At 42.2% G+C, this 25,292-nt stretch overlaps 1 protein-coding gene across 1 annotated transcript in view; it reads left to right on the top strand.

Annotated features, from left to right (window-relative positions):
- The window catches only part of SYNE2 (spectrin repeat containing nuclear envelope protein 2), a 245,662-nt gene that overhangs the window by 61,344 nt on the left and 159,026 nt on the right, over positions 1-25,292 (top strand). Inside the window, exons 32-45 of the mRNA XM_077820573.1 lie at positions 2,251-2,409; positions 3,108-3,269; positions 6,603-6,704; positions 9,592-9,792; positions 10,796-10,967; positions 12,178-12,290; positions 13,461-13,663; positions 14,079-14,198; positions 14,294-14,582; positions 15,858-16,027; positions 18,072-18,384; positions 19,477-19,641; positions 20,749-21,102; positions 21,839-21,973. Of these exons, the coding sequence (XP_077676699.1) occupies positions 2,251-2,409; positions 3,108-3,269; positions 6,603-6,704; positions 9,592-9,792; positions 10,796-10,967; positions 12,178-12,290; positions 13,461-13,663; positions 14,079-14,198; positions 14,294-14,582; positions 15,858-16,027; positions 18,072-18,384; positions 19,477-19,641; positions 20,749-21,102; positions 21,839-21,973 (2,658 nt within the window). The remainder of the gene's footprint in view (positions 1-2,250; positions 2,410-3,107; positions 3,270-6,602; positions 6,705-9,591; positions 9,793-10,795; positions 10,968-12,177; positions 12,291-13,460; positions 13,664-14,078; positions 14,199-14,293; positions 14,583-15,857; positions 16,028-18,071; positions 18,385-19,476; positions 19,642-20,748; positions 21,103-21,838; positions 21,974-25,292) is intronic.

Here is a 25,292-nt window from a genome sequence, read left to right as displayed (position 1 = left end):
TCCACCATTTTTATATATTAAAGACTTTTATTGCACATTTTCTAAATACACAAGCAACGCAAGTTTAGTTATTTACTAAGAGGACATTTTAAATAGCTGAGATATGTAAAGACACAACCTTTTTAGCACAGTAGACAACCTACAATGAACATAATATTAAATGTGATAATTTTGGGCTTCTTGCTTCAGAGAAGCTTGTGGTGTGACTCTGTACTCTAACAGAAGATCAAAATTATAGTCCTTCCATATCACTCAGCTAATCACTTTCCTTCCTTGCTCGGAGGAATACCTGGAACACCTTGGTTGAGATTTTGGGCTGTCCCTCTAAGGCAGTATTTCCTAAACTTGGGACGCTGCTTGTCCAGGGAAAGACCCTGGCGGGCCAGGCCGGTTTGTTTACCTGCCGCATCCGCAGGTTTGGCCGATCGCGGCTCCCACTTGCTGCGGTTCGCTGCTGCAGGCCAATGAGGGCTGCGGGAAGTGGAGTGGGCCGAGGGACATACCGGCCACCGCTTCCCGCAGCCTCCATTGTTCCCTGAACAAGCGGCGTCCCAAGTTTGGGAAACACTGCTCTAAGGATTCTAAGGGCAGCAGGGGTTCAGGCACTCCATCCTCTATACCCCTTTGGGATTAGTCCTTTCTCTCCTCTCGAAGCAAGCTTTACAGCCCTCTCTGAGGTCTGTAATCTTTCAGCCCTCTGGCTTGCTACTGCATAGCATCCCCACACTGGGATTTGCCTGGTGCCCAGTCTCTACCAGACCATCCACCAGGCCTAGGTGGCAAGCCTTCTGTCTAGTTTTCTGTAGGTCACATGCTTGTTCATAATCATGTGCCTTGTGACTACAACTTCCAGCTTTAAAGGGCCTGAGCCTGTAACAGGGGCACCAGGACATGAGTATGCACTCAAGTCCAGTGCGCTGCTACAGTTACTTTCCCATCAAATAGTAGGACAGAAGGTCTGTTCTCATTCTGGACTGCAAGACCTTCCCCCCCAACCTCTTTCTCAGTGGCTGGCTGCGTCTATAATATGTCTACACTGCAATGTAAACCCAGGGTTAGTAGAACTCGAGTTATTGGACCTTGAGTTTGTTAACCTAGGGCTTGAGTGTCTATACTCACTGTAACCTCAGGTTAGGAATTGTTGAACCCTGAGGCTCTCATTTGTATACAGCATTATGTGGGCTCGAGTCCAAACACCCATATTGCAGACTTCCTAGCACCCGCCCAGATTTGGCCACTCTAGCTCTTTGTTTGTGGTGCAGTGTGGGAAAACTGGAATGTACCCCAGATTAGACTGTCCAGAGGACAAAGAAAATTGGCCTATGGGATTCTTTTGGCAGACTCCCGGAGCACGAGTCCAGTGGGGCTGCACCTACACAGCAGAGCAATAGGGCTTGAAGTCTGGGACCTAGCTTGACTCAGGCTTGGAACCTCCAACCCATGGGGTCCTGGGTCCAAGCCTTGGGTTAGTGCAATTTGTGTGTAAATGGAAGGGGGGTTATGTTTGAGCTTGAGTTCAAACCATGGGCTTACATTGCAGTGTAGACATACCCCAAGAGAACATTGTCTGGAGAAAAGATAGATCCATTAATGTCAAATTGCCAAACGCTAGAGGTCAGTATTTCATTTCCTTCATTTTAAATATTGTTTATAAATATGCATTGATATTATATTTCAACACCAAGAAACTGTTTTAGGATTAAATAAAAAGTTAAATGAATGGCAGTATGCTGTTTAAACCAATGGCAATTTCTATTTTTAGGAACAAGCAGTGATACAATTAAGAATCAGAATCACAAATAATCTCTCTGAGCTTGGTGTGAATCAGATTATTGTTACACAGCTATTGTTTCATTCTGCATCAGAAACAGTATATGGATGTAATTCAGCTTTGATATCTGTGGATATTAATTTGTTTGAGGCAAATTGTTTGGGTCTCATAAGCCAGAAACTTATTTGTAAACCAGTATTCATATTCCTCATTTAGCAATGTACAGTCTGTATCATGATGTAGTTAGAGTGACAGGTGGAATGTTCAGATCAGTACTACAGATACTAGGATATAATGACAAAGGATGGATTCTTATTCTCACTGTATTATATAAAATGGATTATTTGGGTCATGCTGCTGTGTTTCTAAATTGAAAAGAACAGCATGACAACAACAAAAAAATGATTTGATGGATAAACAAGGGTATTGACCAAATGCAGGACTCATGCTTTCAAATATACATTCTTTCTTTTTCACAGATTGAAGCGGTTAAAGAAGAATTTGACAATCGCTCTGAAGATGTAGACAAAATAAATCAGATCTGCAAAAACCTCCACTTCCAGCTCAATAAAATGAGAAGCTTCGAGGAGCCCCCCTTTCAGAATGAGGCTGACATTATTGTGGACAGATGGCTGGATGTATGTAAAAAGTAAATTATCAGAGTGGTCTTATCTGATAAGCATTATATTAATTGATTCTGACTTCTGCATAATATATAGACTAAATTAAATGTAGAATGTCAAAGACTCTTAAGAGATAAAGTCAAGTGTTTATCAAAGCAAAGCTTAGACTATGTCTTCAACCTCAGTGTTTGTGATATATAAGCCTATATATGTCATGGGCACACTCCAACAATGGGCAATTCTGGGGCATACAAAAAGGCAATATTTGCTTTCACTGGTTGGATTTTTAAACTTTTATGGCAACTTATGGTGGTTTAGACTTTGGAAACAGTATGGAAAATGATGGTGCCTGTGCAATTGGTAAGAAATTGAAGTGTTCAAAAGTGTCAGTTTAAGTAGTGCATTGATGCTGAGATAAAATGGTATTTATTGAGAGTAGATAAAATGTGATTAGCAAGTCATGCTGCTCAACCTGTTTTTAAACTGGAGACAAGCCATTGTGTTTGATATGGTATTGCTGAAAGCCATATTTAGTAAGAGATTGAAATATCTTCTCTGCGACCAGTGCACAGTGAAGACACATGAGATTTTTTTTTCACCTACTGCCCTTGTTTGTGTGGTTCCATCTCATCTAGTCTTTATCATATTGCCTTTCTGCTAAGAATGTTACTTTGTTTTCTAAAATTTGTTTTTTATTATAAATCTTGTGGTAGATCAATGAAAAAACTGAAAACTATTGTGATAATTTGGGAAGAGCTCTGGCTTTGTGGGACAAACTTCTTAATTTATTCAGCAAGACTGACATATGGGCAAATACACAACTTAGGAGCATAGAAGAACATCAGCTGACTGAAGAGGAGGTGACACAATTGAAGGTAAACTGACTGAGATAATATTAGTCAATTACATACAACAAACTCATTCCAACATGTTAAGGATTTGTAGGATATAAAGGTATATATTGGTTATAAATATCAGTGATACACAGAAAATCTTGAAATTTGTAATTTTCTCTGCAATTTTGGAGCAATTTCACTGAATTAATTGTGTACCTCACTAGGATGCAGATCCTGGAAACTGAATGGTTCGTTAATGCACTTTGATTTAGTCCTCTTTGAAATGTGACTAGATCAAATAATGGAAGTCAGCAGGGTTCACGGAGACAGTTAGTTTGCAGCAGGTTAGTGCAGGGTAGATAGACACCCCAGCTTGCCAAGAACTAAATGTTTGTGTAGACAAGCCCTGAGTGCATGAGTATGTATAGTATAATAGCACCCACAATGTGCTCCAAACATAGAACCTGTCAGAGAAACAGGGATAAAAGTGTGAGTTTGTGTGTACATATATATGTGTATATCTGTATATGGCCGTGTTTAAATCTATGTGTGACGGGTTGGACCCCTTGAGATGCAACCTGATGTGCTGAGAAACCACTGAGCCTGCCTGTTATGCCAGTTTGGGCACCCTTTTTTACCTGTCTTGCTGAGTCAGGCTATCAAGCCTGCTCCAACAAACACAAAGGCTGCGCTACCCCCAACTGTAGAATGAAACAGACACGGAGATTGGTTCTGGGAAGGCTCAGCTTAAGGGACTTGCTCTAGCACTCAAGTGTCCACCTCCCTTGGAGTGCAGACCCAAAGATATATTATGAAATCTGCCTCCTCCCTCAATGTGGAGGAAGGTATGCACAACTCCCCCCCCCCCCCAGTTAGAAATTACAGAAACGGTTTAGTAATAAACAAAACAAATTTTATTAACTATAAAAGGTAGATTTTAAGTGGTAAAACGGGTAACAAATGGAACAAAGCAGATTATTGACTAAATGAAATCAAACACGCAAACTAAGCTAGTTTCACTAAAGAAATTGGTTACAAATAATATTTCTCACCCTAGATACTGTTGCAGGCAGGTTGCAAAGTTTCTGTGATTCAGAGTTCCAGGTATATTCCTTTTCAGACTGGACCTCTGTCTTAGTCTGGAGTCCCCACCTGCCTTCCCTTCAGGTGCCTTTTGCAGTCTTTCTTTTTGGGCAGACAGCCATGGAGAGGAGGAGCCCCATTTGCCTTCCTCACCACTGTTAAATAGGATTTACATAAGGCAGGAATCCTTTGTTTCCCAGACTTGATCCCCCCCCCCACCTTCCCTTCCAGTGGAAAGTTACAAGAAGTCCCAGGTAAGGTTTAGTATCTGGTGACAAGACCACCCGACTCTGTAGTATCACAGCGTCCATGAGTCAGTGTCACTATAGAGTGTCCACAGGAAGGCCAAGCTTTTCACAGTCCATTGTCCTCGCTGATGGGCCATGAGCCCTGTCTGGCTTTTCCATTGTTGTACCTGAAGTGTTAGCAGTGGGTGTCCCCCAAAGTAGCATAGTCGAAACACAGATACATAGTCAATATTCCTAACTTCAGATACAGAAAAGATGCAGGCATACAGATTGGATAATCCCATTCAGTAAATCATAACCTCTTCAATAATACCTTACAAGATCCATCTTGCATAAAGTATCAGGGGATAGCCGTGTTAGTCTGTATCCACAAAAACAACAAGGAATGCGGTGGCACCTTAAAGACGAACAGATTTATTTGGGCATAAGCTTTCGTGGGTAAAAACCCCACTTTTTCAGATGCAAGTGGGTTTTTTACCCACAAAAGCTTATGCCCAAATAAATCTGTTTGTCTTTAAGGTGCCACCACATTCCTTGTTGATCTTGCATAAAGTATATATCCATTATATTCATATCATAAGCATATTTTCATAAAGAATATGGAGTGAAACATCACACTATATACTGCTATTTTCATATTTTTATTGTTTATCTTGGAATAGTTTGGAATACCTCAGAGCTGCTCTAAAGTACACCAGCTGGTATCTGTCCCCGAAGAGCCATTTTGTCACACAGAAATTGTTGAAGCACAGTATACCATGGCCACACCCCTGGCATGCCTCCTTTACTAGGGTTGGGGGTGGTTGGTGTAGGAACTATGTGGCGTTCACACCAGATGTGGATTCCCTCATGTGAGGAAAAACCTTCAGCAGGGGAAATAAAATCAGATTCCATCACCCATGCATCGCTTCAGCAGTGCAAAAGAGATCAGGCAAGGAAGGAAAACTGATCCAGCATAGTTACATTAAGTGTAAGATTTCTATAAGTTCCCAGGAAATCTCGGCCATTTATGCATTTTTTCCTTTGCCATGAAATATCTCTATGTGAATGTTTGTGCAATAAAATTGTTGCCACATATTTAGTATGTAATATTAACCATCATCTTTAATCGCTGCTCCATTGTAGCAATGCAGTTAAGTACAGCTCATTTTAAGTGTATATGTTTCCAAAAAGTTTAACATGACAGGAGCTAGATTATTAAATATTTTACAGCCCATGTAAAAGATGGTTTCCATATAAATTATGTGAAAGAAGTTGCACAACTTTCTTTATGTTGTTGGCATGGAACTGGAAACTCCTCTTTGTGCGAACTGAAGTGAGTGCGTGGATGGAAATGAGTCACTTGCTAAGTAGGTAGAGAAGGAGAATAGAAAGAAATATTTTGCCCTGAGTGAACGAGGCACATGGATTCATGAATGTGACACGTAGAATGTTTCTGATCGCACCTGTTTCACAAGTTTAAGCTCACCCAGGGTATTTTAACTTGGACAATCACATTTTGATAGTCTAATCTAATGCCCAAGACTTCAGTAGGTGTTGGATTGGGCCATTATATACCTGGAAATCTACATAGATGCAGATAGCATGATGAAATATCAATCAATCAACCTAAAGTATTATCCTTAAAATATAATCAGGATTGTAATAATTCTTGATTTAGTCTGTGTCTTCAGAGAGTATTTTAGAGTATGTTTTGACTTGACAATCAAGAATTAAGTACAAAATTAAGACTGTGCTATGGAAAAAATAAAATAATAATTTAGGTTTTTCATTTGCACTAGATTGTTATTTTTAACTCCAAGGCTAGATTTTCTTATTGCTGGTACAAAAAATTCTAAGTTGCTACATTGTATTTCTCATAAATAGGACTGGTCCTGAAATCATTTCACACACAACTCCCATGGAAATCTGAAAGGGAATTGAGCACACAGGCTCAATAAATTAGTAACATCATCATTGTACTCTAGCAGGAAAATGGAAATTAAATTTGACAGAAAATGATGTAGTTACAGATATATTGGTGTCCTCCCCCACCCTTTAGACTTCTTTACAGGTTCAAGAGCAAAACTTAGAGGAATTTGACCGAAAAGTGGCTGAGATAGAGCATCTTCTTCATAACAGTGAGCCTCCATTGGAGTTCCAGGTAAGGGGTGACTTATATGGTTAACATGATAGCATTGATAATTGTAATCTAGCCGCTAGTGCCCTGTTCATCACAATCATTACTTTTGGTTTGCCTAGACCATGGGCAAGGGAGATATTTCTGTTGCGTATTAGGATCAACATTTAATTTGCCCCTTTTTTCAAATAAATTGTCTGAACCAAACCAGTATTTTTAAATATTAACCGCTCAGTCTGTCCTCTGCTGTTCTGGGATCAAACTGTGGCATTTAGGGCAGGGGAGGGCAAACTACAGCTCGTGGGCCAGATCCGGCCCATCAGGGCTTTCAGTCCAGCCCGCGGGATTGCCAGCCCCATGGTGCAGTGGAGCTAAGGCAGGCTCCCTGCCTGTCCTGGCCCCGCACCACTCCTGGAAGCATCCAGCATCATGTCCCTGCAGCCCCGAGGGAGGGGGGCGGGGACAGAGGGCACTGTGCACTGCCCTTGCTTGCAGGCACCGCCCACTGCAGCTCCCATTGGCTGGGAATGGGGAACTGCGGCCAATGGGAGCTTTGGGGGTGTTACCCACAGGCAAGGGCAGCGCGTGGCGGAGCCACCTGCACCACTCCACGCCCAGGAGCCACCGCCGGACATGCTGGCAACTTCTGGGAGTGGTGCGGGGCCAGGGCAGGCAGGGAGCCTGCCTTAGCTCCACTGCGCGCCGCTGCCATCCTGGAGCCGCTCGAGGTAAGCGGCGCCGGGCCAGAGCCCGCACCCCAAACCCCTCCTGCACCCTGCACTCCAATCCCCTTCCCTGAGCGCCCTGATCCCTTGCCTTCAATCCCCTGCTGCACCCCAACTCCCTGCCCTGAGCTGCCTCCCACACTCCGCACCCCTTTCTGCACCCCAACCCCCTGCCCTGAGCCCCCTCCTGCACCCAGCACCCCTCCTGCACCCCTGCCCTGAGCCCCCGAGCCCCCTGCCACACCCCCTTGCACCCCAACCTCCTTCCCTGAGCTCCCTGCCACACCCCTCTTGCACCCCAACCTCCTTCCCTGAGCCCCCTGCCACACCCCTCCTGCATCCCAGCCTGCTGCCCTGAGCCCCCTCCTGCACCCTGCGCCTCTCCTGCACCCCAACCCCTTGTCCTGAGCCCCTTCCTGCACACCGCACCCCTCCCACACCCACACTCCCTCCCGCACCCCAACCCCCTGCCCCAGCCCTACATTCATGGCCCTGCATACAATTTCCCCACCCAGATGTGGCTCTTGGGCCAAAATGTTTTCCTACCCCTGATTTAGGGTCTGATCCAACTTCCTTTATAGCTAATGGATGGATGCCCATTGATTTCCAGGGGGGTAGGACCTAGGCCCTCAGCCACTCCTCCAAGTAGAGGGCATTGCAGCGCCACTTTGCACCAAGGGGAACTCCAGACAGGCAACAAGATACTTTACAATGTACTTTTAACATGTCTATGGTATTCACTGTTTTCTTTTTCTTGTAGGTTCTGTAGTAAGTGAATATAAATGTTTTTGCATTGGTGCATTAATTCCCTAGGTTAGGGACAAAGCCTTCTCCCCCATATGGGCACATATTTCCAAAAAAGAGCAGAATCAGTGTGGCGAGTTTATGTAGGGGGTTTACAACCCCTGTGCAATTCAGACTGAGCTTCTTGTGTGCCTTAGCACTCAAGGATGGTGTTTTGGGGTGAGGACATGACCATTGTAAGCAACCATGTGGGGCTATTTCTGCGGGCCTAGAGCAGCTATGAAGGCCATGGAGTGATCCTGTTGCCTTGTGAGCTGGTGGGGACTCGTTCTGCTCCCTTCTGTCTCCGTCCCCTCCTTGCTGCGTCTTTGAAAGCCTGGACGGAGCCATGTGGCGCTCTGGTGGCAATGCTTCTATAGCAGAGGTGGGCAAACTACGGCCCGTGGGCCACATCCGGCCCGCGGGACCCTCCTGCCCAGCCCCTGAGCTCCTGGCCCCCAGCCCCTCCCCCGCTATTCCCTCTCCCCCGCAGCCTCAGCTCGCCGTGCTGCTGGTGTAGTGTATTAAACTGCTCCGCGTAGGAATGTGCTACTGGTAGCAGGTGCGGGGAGCAATTTACTACGCTACCGCCAGCCGCCAGTGCTCTGTGCTGCATGGCAAGGGGGCAGGGGGCCGGGGGAGTTGGAGAAAGGGCAGGGGAGTTTGGGGTGGTGGTCCGGAGGCGGGGGTGTGGATGGGGTCGGAGCGGTCAGAGGGTGGGGAACGGGGAGGGGTTGAATGGGGGCAGGGGTCCTGTGGAGGCAGTCAGGAAGGAGGTGGGGTTGGATGGGGCAGTGGGGGGCAGACAGGGAGCAGGGTGTGGGGGTGGATGGGGCAGGGGTCCTGCGGGGGCCATCAGGTAACAGGTGGGGTTGGATGGGGCAGGAGTCCCGAGGGGGGGAGGGGGGGTGTCAGAGGGCGAGAAGCAAGGGGGGGGTAGATTGGAGGCGGGGGCACAGCCTGGCAGAGCCTCCACTAACCGGCCCTCCATACAATTTCCGAAACCGGATGTGGCCCTCAAGCCAAAAAGTTTGCCTGCCTCTGTTCTACAGGGTGCCTGAGACAGGGCAGAATGTCGGTGAATGGATCAGAGAGGTCTGGCTCCTTGTTGTTCCCAGAAGTGGAGTGGAGACTAGTGCCCATGTTCAGCTGAGAATATTAATGTAGTCAGAAGGATAAACTTTACTCATTTGAAACAGCAGCAACACTCTCAGTATAGGATTAGATTTTTTTTTTTTAAATATCAGATTTAAAAAAGGAAAATACAGTAGTTTAGAATGGAGAAAAATGCAATTAATGTAGAAAGATTAGGTATAAAAAGGAAGAAACTCTCTTGAGCCTCATTTTGTAGGAAACTAGTCCAGTAAAACTTCTTATGCTGCTTGTGCATTTCCAATTTTAAGGTCATCAAGTCATCTGTTGAGAACAAAATGGAGCTAATACGAAAGCACTTACCGAATAAGATGAGACCCAGTGAACTCAATGGCAATTCAGCAGAGCTAAAAGGGGACCTTGACCTAGCCAAGACGCAGATTGGGATGACAGAATCACTTTTAAAAGCTTTATTTCCCTCTGACACTTTAGAGATCTTTACGAAATTAGAGGTACTGTATATCAAATTATGCATCTCCTGTAATTTTGATAACCTTTTATTTCACGGGCAGCTTTTCATATGTGTTTCTGCCATGTATTTTAAAAGGGCTGAAGCTGGTGGAACAATGAAGTAAAGATTTTAGCTTGACTCTCAATGTTTCCCAAAGTTACCCACAAACAATACTTTCTCTGAACATTACTATAGCTAGCTAATCAGTCCTTTTAGCTACCTGAAATAGTAGTTTGTGTTGGGCTTGGTAACCACACACCACCCCAAAAGGTATTAAATTCCCAGTGCATATATTGGGCTGGGTCACATCAGAATGTTGAGCTATATTGTAGAACTATATTGTTTGCCAGGAGCTGGTGATACAGAGCCAACTATGCTGACTTTGTGCCACGGGGGCATTCCTCTATGCATGGGAATCCCCACTTGGCTATTTAAGCCAACTTTCTACCCCGTTTGCGCCACTGGAAGGGATAGAGCAGGGCTAAGGATCTGACCTCCTGCATCTAGCCTTGCAGGGTCTAGAGATACGAAATTCCATGTTTTGGAGAGAAGTAAAAATGTATTTGTCAGAAGAACATTTATTTAAAAAACCAACAACCCTGTGACTGCTCAGAGGTTTCAAATGTTGGATTAAGTCCCTGTGAGATGGATTAGTGTGCATAATGCAGGTGATACAAAGGTGCATGATAAATGCTATTTATTTATGGCCCTGCAGTTTGTTACATTGTTTTAACCTCCACCTATCTGTTGTGTGTGATGCAGAAGTGTGTCTGTGTGTGTTTAATAACACCTGCTCATCGCTTAGTATTTATCCCTGTTCACTCGTTGCATAAATAATGTTAATATATTTTGACATATTTTGAAATGACCCCTTCTTAAAACAATTTAATTTGTCGCAAAACAGCTTTGTACAGTGTATGCTGAAACCTTCTCCTTAACCTTAGATGCCTTTTAATATATCAATACGTCTCTTTCTTTTTAATTTGTTTATTTTTTTAATTTAGGAGCTACATCAGAAAATTCTCCAACAAAAACACCATGTGAAATTACTGCAAAAAAAGACAGGTTGTCTGACTCCAGAAGTGGCTGAATTAAAGAAGCAGCTTCAGTGTATCACTGATTTATTTAATACAAAGAAACACATTTTCCAGGATCATTTTATCAGTCTTTTGAACTGTAAGCAAAAATGGGTTTCACTTTTCAAGACTGACATACATATCTGTGTTGAGCACGTGCTTGAATGTTGTAACTTGCAAGTAAAAACTGAGGGCTAGATCCTCAACTGGCATAAGATGGAATAGTTCCATTTGTTGCAGTGTAACCATGTCTCCTTACACCAGCTCAGGATCTGACCCTCAGTCTCCATATTGTTTCTGAGCTCTGGGTTCTGTCCCATAGTCTTTACTTGCACAAAGAAAAAGAGGACTTGTGGCACCTTAGAGACTAACCAATTTATTTGAGCATAAGCTTTCGTGAGCTACAGCTCACTTCATCGGATGCATTCAGTATTTTCCACTGAATGCATCCGATGAAGTGAGCTGTAGCTCACGAAAGCTTATGCTCAAATAAATTGGTTAGTCTCTAAGGTGCCACAAGTCCTCCTTTTCTTTTTGCGAATATGGACTAACACAGCTGCTACTCTGAAACCTTTACTTGCACAAAATTCCTATTGGATTAAATGGAAGTTCTGTTAGAATAAAGGCTGTAGATTGGGCCCTGTGTGGTGAATCATGGCAGATCTTTGTGTTCCTTAGTGTCTGAGGAACTCCTTCAAGATTCTATCCTTTCAGATCAGCGTTTGAGATCTGGCAATAGGAAAGGTTAGCAGAACTTTGCTGCTGCAATGCATGTGTCAACAGTGCTTAGCTTCTTGATGTGGCCTATTCATAAATGTGTATTTTCAGTTCTAGGTGACATATTCTAGTTGCCAAACACAGGACGATGGGTATCTTTAGTCTACTGGTGTAATCCTACTGGAGTTACGCCCGCAGAGAATTTCACCCAAAGAGAATATCAGCTTGCAGTCACTGGGAATAGTAATTGCTGAGTAGGATTTATTTGTGATAGAAGCCAGTGTAGTAACAGTAAATCAGAATGTTTGTTGATAGATTATCCCAGGCAACGTTTTCGGAAAATGCCACAAACAGGCCTCTGAGCTGGGCCCTCCAGCATGTCATGTTCACTGTCCATACAAGGTTGTGTTCCAAAAGAAAGAAGTAAGGACTTCAGCATTTTCTGTCATGTTGCACATAGTGAGAGGCAGCATCCAGAGACAGCATTGATAAATATAATTATTAATTAGGAGATTAACTGGAATCTTCATGTTGAGTAGAGATTTTCTGTTACTGGATAAGAAAAAAAGAAGTCAGACTCTATCTTTCCACAGATCAGTGTAAGGATTTTAATGATTGGTTCGGCAGCGCTCAGCTATCTTTAAAGGATTGTTTTGACCCATCAGAAACAAAACAGACATTGGAAGAAAAATTGCAGAAGCTCATGGTAAGATATTAGAATATTTTAAAATGTAAGGCTTTGGAAGGAGGGTGCACCCTCCCAAGTTAGCAAGGGACTCGTACTTTGGAGTAGATTCACCTACTGTAGTTTGTAAATTTAGGCTTTCTTGAGTGTGAAGAATGTTTGTTTTAAAAAACACAAAGCAGTGTGGCAGTTAGTGGAAGGGGTAATAAAATTGTGTTAAGAAGTGTACATTGAGATAAAGTTCTAACCTATAGTTAGGAAAGTTCAGATGCTAGAAGGTACTAACTACATGGACTTCAGTGGAGCCAGTTTGTCACCCTTATTATTATTAATTTCTATATTTCTATAGCCACCTAGGAGCCCTAGGCATACACATTCCCATCAGCCTTTCCTCTCTGATTTATTCCTGGCTCCCTCTCTTCCTCTCCTCAGAATCAGCCACACACATCCTCGATGATGTCATCTTCCACATTGATGACCGATCTGACTCCTTAGCCGCATGTTTCCTTACCTTCATGTCTTCCTTCAACCTGCAGCCTTGGTTCAACTCTCCCTCCCACCAAAAGGGCCGTTCACTTGACTAGATCTTCACCACACACTGGTCTCTCTCTGATCTCTCTGTTGCTGCGTTCCCGCTCTCTGACCATCACCTGGTCTCCTTAAGCATTGCCCTTCACACACTTATTCTTTGTTACTTAGCCTCTCCATGATTTCCAGTCCATCAGTGTTAATATTCTTATTTGTCCTCAACCTTTTCATTCCTGCCTTCTCTTCCCTTTCTTCTGTCTGACTGATATAATGGAAATTGCAGGCTAGAGCAGACAGTCATAGTTTATCAACAATTGAAGGCTTGATAGAAGAAGTGAGTCTTAATGAGAATTTGAATGTGAAAGTTGTGAATGCTTGGTTCATGCTTCTGCTTTGTGTACTTTATCACAGAAGAAAATCTTTGTCCTCTCTTCTTCACTTTCCGCTTATATTTCAAGGGAGTTTTTAGTTTTGCACTTAGGTGAGGTGGGTTTTAAATGAATAGCACACTGTAAATATACCTTGAAAAGATACTAATGATTTTTTAAAAAAAGCCTATAGTGATAACACAAACAGAAGTTTATATAGAATATAAATGTGTGTTATATAGCAGCAAACTTGCTAAATGCATCTCTAATTTGTCATGTTTGTGCTTTTATTAAGAGTTTCCTAACTTTTGAAGGCAAAGAGAGTGACATCCAAGAGGTAAAATCTCTCTTGAGTAAGGTGAAGACTTATTTGCCTGAAGTAAGTGTTAACCAGCTTAGTAGCTGGGTGAGAGATCAAGAAGCAGAATTACAAAGCATAACCTCCAAATGTCAAAAACAAGAAAAGAAACTTCGTGCTTCTCTGCAGCAACTCATTAGGTAAGGAGCTAAAATTAATTCCCAGCTGCTTACTTAGAGATGATATAAAGTGATATCATTCTTAAATAACCATAATGAAGAATAAATAACTCTGATTTTCATTATAAATTGTGTGTTACTGAGGAATCTGCTGATGTTTTCTTCTGTTTTGTTTCACTTCTCCTTCAGTTTTCTTAACAATAAAGAGATCATGAGGACCCCGATTCAGCAACGTATTTGAGCATGTGCTTAAAACTTGTCAGTGGTTCAGATGAAATCAGTGGGACTACTCACATGCTTAGTTATGTGCTGAATCACGGCCAAGATAATTTCATATCTGTTACAGTGAAATGTTACTGTCAATATTTTTTAGTAATTACAGATATAATACTTCTTACTTACCAAGGTATACATTTTTGTCTATGTTTTTCTTTAGACTTCAAGAAGACAGCAGTGGCTTGAAGGAATGGCTCACCATTCAGGAAGAAAAATTGCCAGAGACCAAAAATGAGAAGATAAAATTAGAAAACTTTTACCAAATGCTAATAAAGCAAAGGTAGCCTTGTCTTGGGGAGTGGGGATAGTTTGTATCTTTCTTGACTCCTCTTTGTTGTAGCAGATACACTGTGATTCATTTGTTGTATTTTTTAGAGAATCATTTCACTCCCTGTCTCAGCTGGCAAATTTTTTGAGGGAGTCTGGGTTTACAAGAGATGAAACTGTGTCCAAATTCAGTCATCTCATTAGTCGGTATCAGGAACTGCAGACACACGTAAGTGAAGCGCTAGGAATTACTCAGACACGGTCCGTGGAAGGGCAGAATTTTGAAGCGCTTGTGCAGAACATGTCTTCTTGGATAAAAAGACTTAAAGAATCAGTTATTGGCTTGAGTTCACGGGAAGGCAAGTTGCCACTGGAAGAAAGGATACATCAAATAAAGGTACTGCAGCACATTTACTACTGATTTTGCCAGCTGAGGGTAATATACGGGAAATGTATGGTGTGTAATAATCTCATTAGACCCACCATATGCCATTGATGATTTCAGTGTACAAATACGCATGTTGTTGTGTGGTTAATTAAACGCAGTTGGGCAGCACAGAACTCTCAGCCTAGGGGGAAGGGAGGGATACAGTGGCTTTGTTTTCTCCCAATCCTGACTGTTCCAGAAGCTGGAAAGATCCCCATCATAAATTAGACAGTCCAGAGGGCCTGTGTAAAGTATAGCCTCCCTTGTAGGCTGCAGTGCTGCCTGGTATACTGGCAGTGCTGTGTTCTGTTGGCTCACCTCTGACACACCCCACCTATCCAACCCCCACCCCCATGCTGAGGTTTGTGAGAGGGGCCTCACAGGGTAAGCCTTACCCTTGTTTTCTGCAGTGCCCAGGGTGGGAGACTCCTCCCCCAGCTAGAAATGGGTCTTTATGGTGCTTTGGCCTTTATACACAGCTTAAAGGGGCTGCAATGGGTGTTGGGCTCTGACTCATCGTATTTGAAGCAAATTTTTGCTTTATTTTATCAGAATGATATTGGTGTTTTGTTCTCCTATAGCAGTGGTTCTCAACCTTTCCAGACTACTGTACCCCTTTCAGGAGTATGATTTGTCCTGTGGACCCCCAAGATACACCTCACTTAAAAACTACTTGCTTACAAAATCAGACATAAAAATACAAAAGTGTCATGACACACTATTACTGAAAAATTGCTTACGTTCTCATTTTTACCATACAATTATAAAATAAATCAATTGGAATGTAAATATCATGCTTACATTTCAGTGTACAGTATATAGAACAACATCAACAAGTCATTGAAGTATGAAATTTTAATCTGTACTGACGTCACTTATGCTTTTTATGTAGCGTGTTGAAAAACTACACGAATATCTAGCTGAGTTGATGTACCCCCTGGATGACTTCTGTGTACCCCAAGGGATATGCGTACCCCTGGTTAAAAAACACTGGTCTATAGAAGTATGAGGGAATGTGTGTGTTAAAAAATCTTAGGTACATTTTGGAATGCTAACATTTAAACTGGATTATCCATCCAATTATTAATATCAATTATGAAGGACATAGAAGTGATAATTGTTTTTGTTCAACAGCAGTAGACAAAGAATAAAACATTTTGTAGGTGATACCCTTTGTTAGAATAATTACAAGTAAATGAATAAAGTATGTTACATGTTCTGCTTCTGCTCTTTTGTTTTATGCAGGAAATAGTTTTTCTCAAAGATAAGGGAGATGTTAAAATGCAAAACATCATAGCTCTGGGCGAAACCTTAACAAGTACAGAAGGAGTGAAGGATCCTGCCGTTCAGCAGACCATTTCTGATCTCCAGAATCAATGGGAGTGCACTATTCATTTAGTCACCGAATATCTAAGGTACCATGGAGCTTACAAAGAGACCGGCACTGTAGCTTTACATACTATGGCTATCAATTCCTCTTCCTGCTTTGTATATAGTATAGCATATAGCTTCTATGCTTTTTGTTTTGGCAGGACAAGAAAATGACAAGTAGAAAAATATTTGAATTTCTGCAGTATTCATGATAGGACATATAGTGGCTTTAAGCTACTGGCCATGAGTATGGGCTATGAGGAGGAAGAGCAGAAACCCCTAGTAGAAAGGTTTTGGCCAGCTCAGCCAGAATTCCTCTGGGAGCCCAGGATGGAGTTGGCAATGCAGAGAGGAGTAGTTCATCCAACCCCAGCTTTGGAATAGCTATTGGCAGCACTAGCCTAGTGCCTTCTTTGCTCCCACTGAGATGGTAGCTCGTCCATGTACCCTTTGCAACCCATCCAGGGCCAGTCATGATCTGGCCTTACACACATTTACACTGTGTCAGAATCAATCTTAAGATTTAAAGAAACCTGTATGTCACTAACAGCACAGAGTTTTTAAAAGACCATGTAGCGATGTGACTGCTTAGTGAGGGCCTCTTCATGGCCATGAGTGCCTCTGCAGTGCATGGCTAATAATTTCTCCCTCAAATAGCTCCTTAGACAGACTCCACACATTTTTCTGAGGTCAGAAATACCTCAGCTTGGAGACTGGGTTTATTCACAGAAAATAACTCAATTAATTATAATTAATATCCCTCAACCAATCATTTCTCTTCCTACTCCCAGGCTTCCTTGCCTGGAGAGCTTTTGCACTCTTTCCTTGCTTGCCCAGGGTCTCCTGTCTTAGCAGGCTACTCGCAGTCCTTTCTGCCTGACATTTGTCCATGCTGGAAGACAGAAGGCCATGGATGTGGTTTAATTAGGCTGCATCTTTATTCACTTATAATATCTGGAGTACCAGGCAACAAGTTGTAGAGTGCAGGGAGGAAGGGATCATGTCCCTGCTGATTCAGACGTAGGAGCCCCAACCCTCCCACCCACCTCCCTTAAAGGAGGTCAGGAAAAGGAAGGGGTGTCACCTCCCCCCGATGAGATGGAGGAGCCCCCAACCCCTCCTTACTCAACTCCTATAAGGGACGCTTCCAGCCCAATCCTGGTAAAGGAATCTCCGTGGCTCTATGGGGTGTAAATACCCCTTCCACTCTTCCAGTGAGCAGGAAGGGCAATGCAGTGGTCTTGACCTCACCCCAAGTGCATTGTGCCCTTCCCTGTAAGCTTTCCTCTTTCTCTCCCCCCTGTTGCAAAGGGTCCTTAAAGGGGCAATGCCCTTCCACCTAGCCGGACACAGACCCACTCACTTAAAGGTTGCAGTGGGCACATTTCAAGAACAATTCTTTTCTGGGTTCTAGCCACTGTTTTACATTAAATTAATACTGTTACTCTGGATTTAACTACATCTGTTTATTTTGATCTGTTCATAATAGGTCATATTTTCAATTATTGGCACATAAGTTCCTTCTCCAAAATGTATTTACTTACCCACTGACTGTATGAACGTATGAGAAAATTTGAGTGTGCTGCTGGTCTTTCGTATGAGTAATTACAGTTGCCTGTTTTTCACAGTACTGTATTTAAATCATTTTCATGATCATGAAAACGTAATGTGTGTGTTTTCTACAGAATATTACATTTTTCAAGAACCCTCCAACAAAAGGTTCATAAAGACAGTAGGTTTAACTTAGTTAAAAATAACACTTGTATTGGAATGAGAAGCAAAGACTATACAGCGTGATCTGCAGGTCTCAGATTCTAACAACTATGTTTTCATAGACTGAGATTTAAAAGGAGCCTAAGGGATTTAGGCACTCAACCACCATTGAAATGCAATGAAATTTGGATGCTATACTCCCTTCTGCCCCTTTGAAAATTCCTGCCTTACTACTAATGGGTAATTTACAACTCAAAGAATAAACCCATGATTATAATTGGATCTAATGATTTAATGACTGCAGTTTAATATTTCAAAACAAATAATACAAAATTCTTGAATTCTATTAATATATTTTTTTTCCCCTTCTTCAAGTCACCAAGAACAGATTCAGCTTAAAAACAAACGATACATGCAGAGCAAAGAAGATTTGAGATTAATGCTAACTGAACTGAAGAAGCAGCAGCAGGAATTAGATTTTGATGTTCAGGCTGGTTTGCAGGAGAAACAAACTCAGTTAACAAATTATATAAAACTCCTGCAGAAAGCAGAAGGTTTAATGTTCCTATTGAATGAATTAAAAAGCCAAGGAGATTACCTACGGGATTGCATTGAGGATTCCTGCTTCATGGAAGAATCACGGATAGAACTAAAATATCTGCATGAAAGTCTGCTCAGCCAGTTGCAGGTTGGAATCATGCCATATTTCCTTATCATATTATTAGTTTTAGTATACCTAATTATTTATAGTTCTCATTATTTGCTTGTTATCTCATTAAGCTATCAGATCAGAATGTTATGGTAAAAGGTGAGGACACACTGAAGTGAACGTCTTTACTAGTTTCTGGTAGTTAAATAATTAAAGCCAAATCTTCTCCACTGGGAAAAACCGAAATAGTTGTTAGTGGTGAGTTCCTCTGCAAATTGGTAGGTACAGAATCCTTCCCCAGGCCACAGAGTGGAAGTGGGAGTCACTTAAGGTTTTGATCCTCTACTGCCTTGCGCTTTGCCCAGGAGTAAACGATTATACAAAGTGGGGGCAGGTGAGTGTGAAATACTGACAAACAACAAATCAGAACATATGGTTACAAAGTGCAAAGAAGAGGAGAAAGAGGCTTTTTACTAATCTGTTCCTACAGAGCTACTGTAGCCTTCACCACTGTTGTGTCCTCTTCCCTCAGGCAGGAGGATGAGGGTTAACTGTTGGTTCCACGTAGGTGTTGATCTGCTGGCTTTGCCCCTGCACCTACCCTGGTGTTCTCCCTCCAAACATCCTTCATGTTTGGACAGAAGATGGATCCTCTGAGGAGCACAGCTGTGCAATTTGGTCTCCCTGGCCATGTTGCCAACATCCTGTTTATTGTTTTTTTATGGTGGTGCCCACAATGGGCTAGATACTTTCCAGACATTCAGGAAGGAACAACCCCTGACCAGAGGAGCTTACATTTGTAAGAGGAGCTTACAAAGATAGACAAGTGATTATGGGAAGGAGAATAACAAATAGGGATTTTTGTACAACTACATTTAAGACTGTGGTTTTTTACAGCGCAGTGATGGGAGGGATACAACTGTCCAAGGGATGGATCTGCCTGTTTGTTTGATCATGGTGAAGTACAGTTGCCATTAGTTTTAGATGCAAATAACTGACAACCTTTTTAATTTCTAAACACTTTAATTCCCTAGCAGAGCTATTTAAACCCTTCTGTAAGCATCCATCCATATGTGCTGTGTTTTGTATGAGGTAACACTGCACTAAAAGTAGAAACTGATTGGCTTCTAGAACTCTGCACAGGCACTGGAAGGTCATGGTCAAGAACACCAAGTGTTCCAGGATACGTTGGTAGCCTTGAATAGCATGCTTAAGAGACTATCTGTGAAGCTTTGTCATTGTACTGATACCTCAGTGGAAAAGCCAGCAGCTGAGAAACACCAGTTGAAATTGCAGGTATGATGCAGTTTTTAGATACTATTGTTAATGGATCCCTGCCACAGGATCATAGAGCTTCAAGACAGTACTGCGTTTATAAAGGAGGAGAGTTAATTATATTAATCCAGTTGACTAAACCACACTGCCCCCTCCAAAATGTAAAGGGTGGGTGATGTACCTTTTCTGAAGTAACTGCATTCCTGACCCTGCTCCCAGTGGAGTCAAGGGACTTTTGCTGTTGGCTTCACTGGAAGCAGACTCGGGCCTTAGATCATTTAAACTCAACTTCTGGTCAGTGGGGCACAAGGAAGAGAGTGATTCTCAAACATATGGCTTTTGTGTCTACATTAGCCAGTGTTCTGAATGCAGACTGTCTGGATAGAATAATTTGTTAGTCTCTAAGGTGCCACAAGTACTCCTTTTCTTTTTGCGAATACAGACTAACATGGCTGTACTCTGAAACCTGTCTGGATAGAGTAGCACAGGTTGAGACAGACCAGACAATTGCATGAGCCAGTTTGAGTATTAAATCTTTATTAAAAACCTGGTATTTTTGATTCTGTGAAAATACGCTTCAAAGGAATATCTTTGTTGTCACTGAGTGTAGAAAGATATTGAAGGATGACATACCAGCTCAGACCATTGGTTTGTCAAGTCAGGCACCCTGACTCCAATACTGGGGAATTCCTGTTGCTTCAGAAGAAAGTTAACTCCCTCATTGTCCCTCCAATAGGTTATGAAATGCAGTACATAATAGAGGTGTGAGGAGGAAGGAGACTTCCTTCTTAAACCCTTGCCAAGTTCAGCATATGCCCTGAGGCATAAAATGTGATTGTTCCACTAATTTATATTGTTGTAAGTGTTGTTCCTGATCACAAAAGCATCCAGCTGCCTTTAAAAATACAGTTGAAGTATTTGACATTCTGCAGCCGTCAAGTAGGCAGGCTTACATGAATATTTCATGAATCTTGCAGCACACGTTGCCCTTCATGACAAAAGTTAATGATTTTAGTAATTCACTGTATACTGCTATTATTATTAATTATTATTACAAATGTCGTCTTAACATTGGGTAAATTGAATCAAGACACTTTTCAATAAAAAATGTTTTCCTCTCATTTACAGGAACAAGCACCTCTTAGTCAATGTGAAGACACATTAAAGAAGATTTTGGCTTTAGCAGAATCTGTTGAACAAAACACCTCTTCACCGGGACAGAAGATTACTAAGGATGAAGTGGAAACACTTCAGTGTAAACACAGGAATTTGAAGGACAAACTTAAAAATGTCAAGCAAGAGGGTGAGAATATTCTCAGTGACGCCCTTGAGTCAAAACATGCATTTGCTGAGGAAATAAAGACGCAGAATAAGGCAGATACAATGATAAAGAGAGAGAAGCAGGTCTTTTCTAATATTCCCACTGCTGTTGAAGAGAACAGCAGAACAGAAGAGCTAGAAGAATGCTGGAAACTAAATAATGTAAGTATGTGTGTTTATGACAACCAGAATGAGAAATTTTGGGCGAAAAGGCATCAGTCTCTCAAAAGCATATAATTAATTGCACCTTTTCAGTTTCCTAATAAAACTTTCCATAAATTGCACAATTATAAACTAAAGAATGTAAAAGAATTCTCCAAACCTGTTCAGCATATTACAATAGTGTGATACTCACTCTGTTTAAAACATCAATCGTCAATTCATGCTTCAGTTTCTGTCTTTTATATAATCAGATTGAATATTATGGGTCAGGAGTTTCAAGGAGAGTGAGAAGAGGAGGTTGTAAAAGAGAAAACATGCTGTGACCATTCTCTGAAAGAAAGAAAAGGAGTACTTGTGGCACCTTAGAGACTAACAAATTTATTAGAGCGTAAGCTTTCGTGAGCTACAGCTCACTTCATCGGATGCTCACGAAAGCTTATGCTCTAATAAATTTGTTAGTCTCTAAGGTGCCACAAGTACTCCTTTTCTTTTTGCGAATACAGATTAACACGGCTGCTACTCTGAAACCATTCTCTGACAGTAAATCCTAAACAGCTTCTTTTGTAGTAGTTTTATAACAAAATCAGAGATGGCTTTTAAAGCCAACAGGTGTCTACTTCGTTTTTGCCAACCTCACAGTACAAGGATTTTTTTTACCTCTTTCTGTAGATTATAATTATGTTTCACAGTTTAATATTTTTCATTTTAAATGTTGTTTTTTTACTGGTTCTCTTAGGGTCGAGGTTTAAATGGAAATGTAGCAGAGAAAGAGCAACAAAATAATCTGTATTCTGAAGAAAGCAGATTATTGGCAGACAGTCCTCTAAAAGATTCACATCAAAGCAAGAACGCACAAGAGCAAACAGCTCAGGTAACAGAGAAATAAGTTCTAATTAAAGGTAAAGTGTGTGTGCATAGCTTTACATGTCATGATGTCAAGAATAAAGAAAGAAACGGTAATGTTTGTGGCTCACAGTGGGACATGCACTATTGTTTGGGTAAATAAAGGTTACCTGTCCATGGCCAGAGTTCTTTGATGTGACTTCTGCTTGTTCACTCTCATGCAATGTGGCAGTGGTGCAGGTTGGCTCAAGGCACAGGTGCCTTGACACTACAGGTGGAATGTGAAGAGACCATTCAAAGAACCACCGTTAAACCTGTCTCCCAGCCTATGGGTAAAACTGAGGCAGAAAAAAGACCACCAAAATGTTGTGGAAACCAGAAATACAGATGCCTGTAGGAGAAGGAAGAAGGGACATGACCAGGGCTGTAGGATTGTCAGGTACCTTTAAGGAAAAGTTATGGTACAGATACTAGAAGTTGCTGGAATAATGGCATCGACTTCTTTGTTAGAAATTAAGGTCCTGATCCGACAAGCAGATCTGCACAGGTGGACACTCATTCCTGTGCTGAGCTTCTATGGGATCTGCTTGCAGAATCAAGGTCTGAGTTACTTTTCTAGAACCAGGCTTCTAGATTGTTTAAAATGCTTTCAGGGCACAACTTGATGTACTGAATTGGTAGCTAGTGCCTCTTTCATTATTACATTGTCCTACATATAGATTTAGGCCTTTTTCGTTGATTTTCCACAAACGCTGGCTGACAGTCCCAGTGGTCAGAGCAGGAGTTAGGCTGAGGAGCCAGGTCAGAACTCTAGTCAGAGTCTGAATGCCAAAGCCAAGGGTCGGGACAGAGTCAGAGCCAGGAAGCAGAGCTGAAGGTCAGAACCGGATTAACTGGAGTCAAGGAGGGTAGGAGCAGGGCTGGGAGAGGACTGGAGCAAGGCTGGGTTCAGGGCAGGGTCTAGGCTACAGCAAGGCAGGAGCAGGGCTTGCAGTGAGGCAAGTACACAGAGGTAGAAAACCAGAGGCATGTGCACTGAACAGCTGCTGATCCTCTGCAGCTGTTGGATTTAAGTGCATGCCACCCAACTGCCTTAGCCAATCCGGTCTCTTTGCTATGGCCCAGGTGTGCTCATTTGCTGCCTGGCGACTGGCAGGTGCTGCTGCAGACCCTCATTCCTGACACTGGCTTCACATCGTCCGGGTGTCCTGCTAGCCCGCTAGTTCCCTTTCCCTTTGGGTGGCTCTCCTGCATGTCTTCATAGGCTAAAGCTCAGTTTAATAAATATCATACATCTTGACTCTAAATAATCATTTAAGAGCAGATTTTGATGCTTTGGCTGTGGGTTAAGAGTGAGGACCTTCCTCCACGAGCAGTTCCACTGACTTTAGTGGGACCAGAGTGAAGTAGGACACTACTCTGTGTGAGTATTGGTGTCAGCATGTAGCTCTTTACTAATAGTAAACTTAAAAAAAAAAAAAAAAAAAAAGCCAGGAGAAGCACAATATAGAGATGCAGGTGGTGACTGAACAGGGTAGCATGCAGGGAAGCGGAGCACAGCTGAAAATGTTTCCGACTACTCTGTATGATGATGACAACAAGATGACAAAAGCAATTAATCAAAAAGAGGAGGTAATTGTACTCAAGGTGGTAAGGGTCAGCTGAATCCTAAAAAATACATGTTTAAAGTTTAATTACAGAGGAAATGATAGCAATAAACATCCCATTCAGTTATACTGATGTATTCTTGCCTCAGAGTGTGGGGATTTATGTCTCTAACTCCATGATAATGAAAATGAGAATTTATCCGATACTCTTGAAATACGTGTGAATTGATTTATTTCATCCATGTGTGTGGCCTTGAAGTGATTTGCTGACAACGCTGTGTTGCAAGCCACTTGACACTGGAAATAAAATCTACACCTGTGATGTTCTTTTAGCATTTTACCCCGTTTATATGTATATCTGTGTTTCAGTTTATAAAAACATGTGCTCTCTGTGTAATGTCTGACCAGATGTAATTAGTATCTACTACTGTACCTGTACAGTAACCAGAGATTGGTTACAAAAACCTGTAATGACCAAGGGCCAGAGTGTGGCTTGTGCTTTGTGTTGGAGCAAAAGAATAAGGGTGTGTAAGTCGCCCTGAACTCCCTTGTTCTGGCTATCTGTACCCTGGGTAGCAGCATGGGAGTGGAAGCGGAGCCTACGTATTCTCCCTCCATGCAGGATTGTGTGGAATCTTGGTTCTGTCCCCACCCCCCACTGCCGTTGGGACAATGTATTTGCTGCAACAGATGTGTTGGCAGATGTATAGACCAGGGGAGTTTTGTTCCTTCCTTGGAGCAGCTGGGGAGCTGGGAGGGAGATTGTGACTTTCCCTCTTGGGCTGCTCCTGGGACAGTGCAAAAATGCGCTGCTCCTTACTACGCGTCGTAATCTCACTATCTAGTCCAAATTTCATTCAAACATAAATAAAACTGAGCAGAGCTCCCTGTTGAATCCACTTTCCGAAAATGCCTCACTATACAGAGGCTGGTTGGACCAAAACAAGGGAAATTCCAGGGCTGGGGACCATTCTCTGAGAATACCTTGTGTTCCACAGGATTCTACTCCAGTGAGGGTGGCATCAGTCAATCTCAAGCATTAGATTGGTACATAGGAAGAGAAGTGTAGTCTTTTACCATATGTATCCAAGAACCAGACCAGGTAGGGCTTTATAGATCAAAGCCAACGCTTTGACAGGAAGCTAGTGCATCCCACAAGTAAAGCACTGTAAAAAGTGTAAATCAGAAGAAGAGAGCTAATCCATCACTAACCGCAATTTTTCAAAACATTTGTTATGACAAAATTACAGTTCTGCTTCTTCATGTAAATCATCTTCCTTACCATAACCTTGCCTGGTGTAATCTTTTACGTGTCGTAGTTGCGTTTGCCTAATTTATTTGTAATTGTAAGGTTCACCACCTTGTCATTTGAAATACTGTAATTATTAGTCAGCATGTCTGATTAAGACTTTGGGTTATTTGTTTCTTTCTTTTTCCTAACACCGCAAGAAGAAATCTAGTGATGTAAAGAATCAAGCATACAGAGAAAATGTACAGCAGTTCCAACAATGGCTGTGCAGTGAGGAGCGAATGCTGAATTCCTTTGCAGATGAAAAAGAGAGACTATCGTCCAAAGAAACAGTTTCCAATCCTGAGGTAATCCAAGATCAACTAATTCAAGTTCCATTCTTAAACATCTTTGAATTTTAACATTTCAGTTACATAGTCTGCTTGAAGACCCATTATAAAAGAAGAGACAGCAGTTCTCATGTTACAGTCAATTAATTTTATATGGAACTA

This window comes from Eretmochelys imbricata, chromosome 6 (genome assembly GCF_965152235.1).
Source record: "Eretmochelys imbricata isolate rEreImb1 chromosome 6, rEreImb1.hap1, whole genome shotgun sequence".
NCBI classification, from domain to species: Eukaryota; Metazoa; Chordata; order Testudines; family Cheloniidae; genus Eretmochelys; species Eretmochelys imbricata.
Note: the sequence above shows the minus strand (reverse complement) of the source record. Positions and strands in the feature narration are given on the sequence as shown.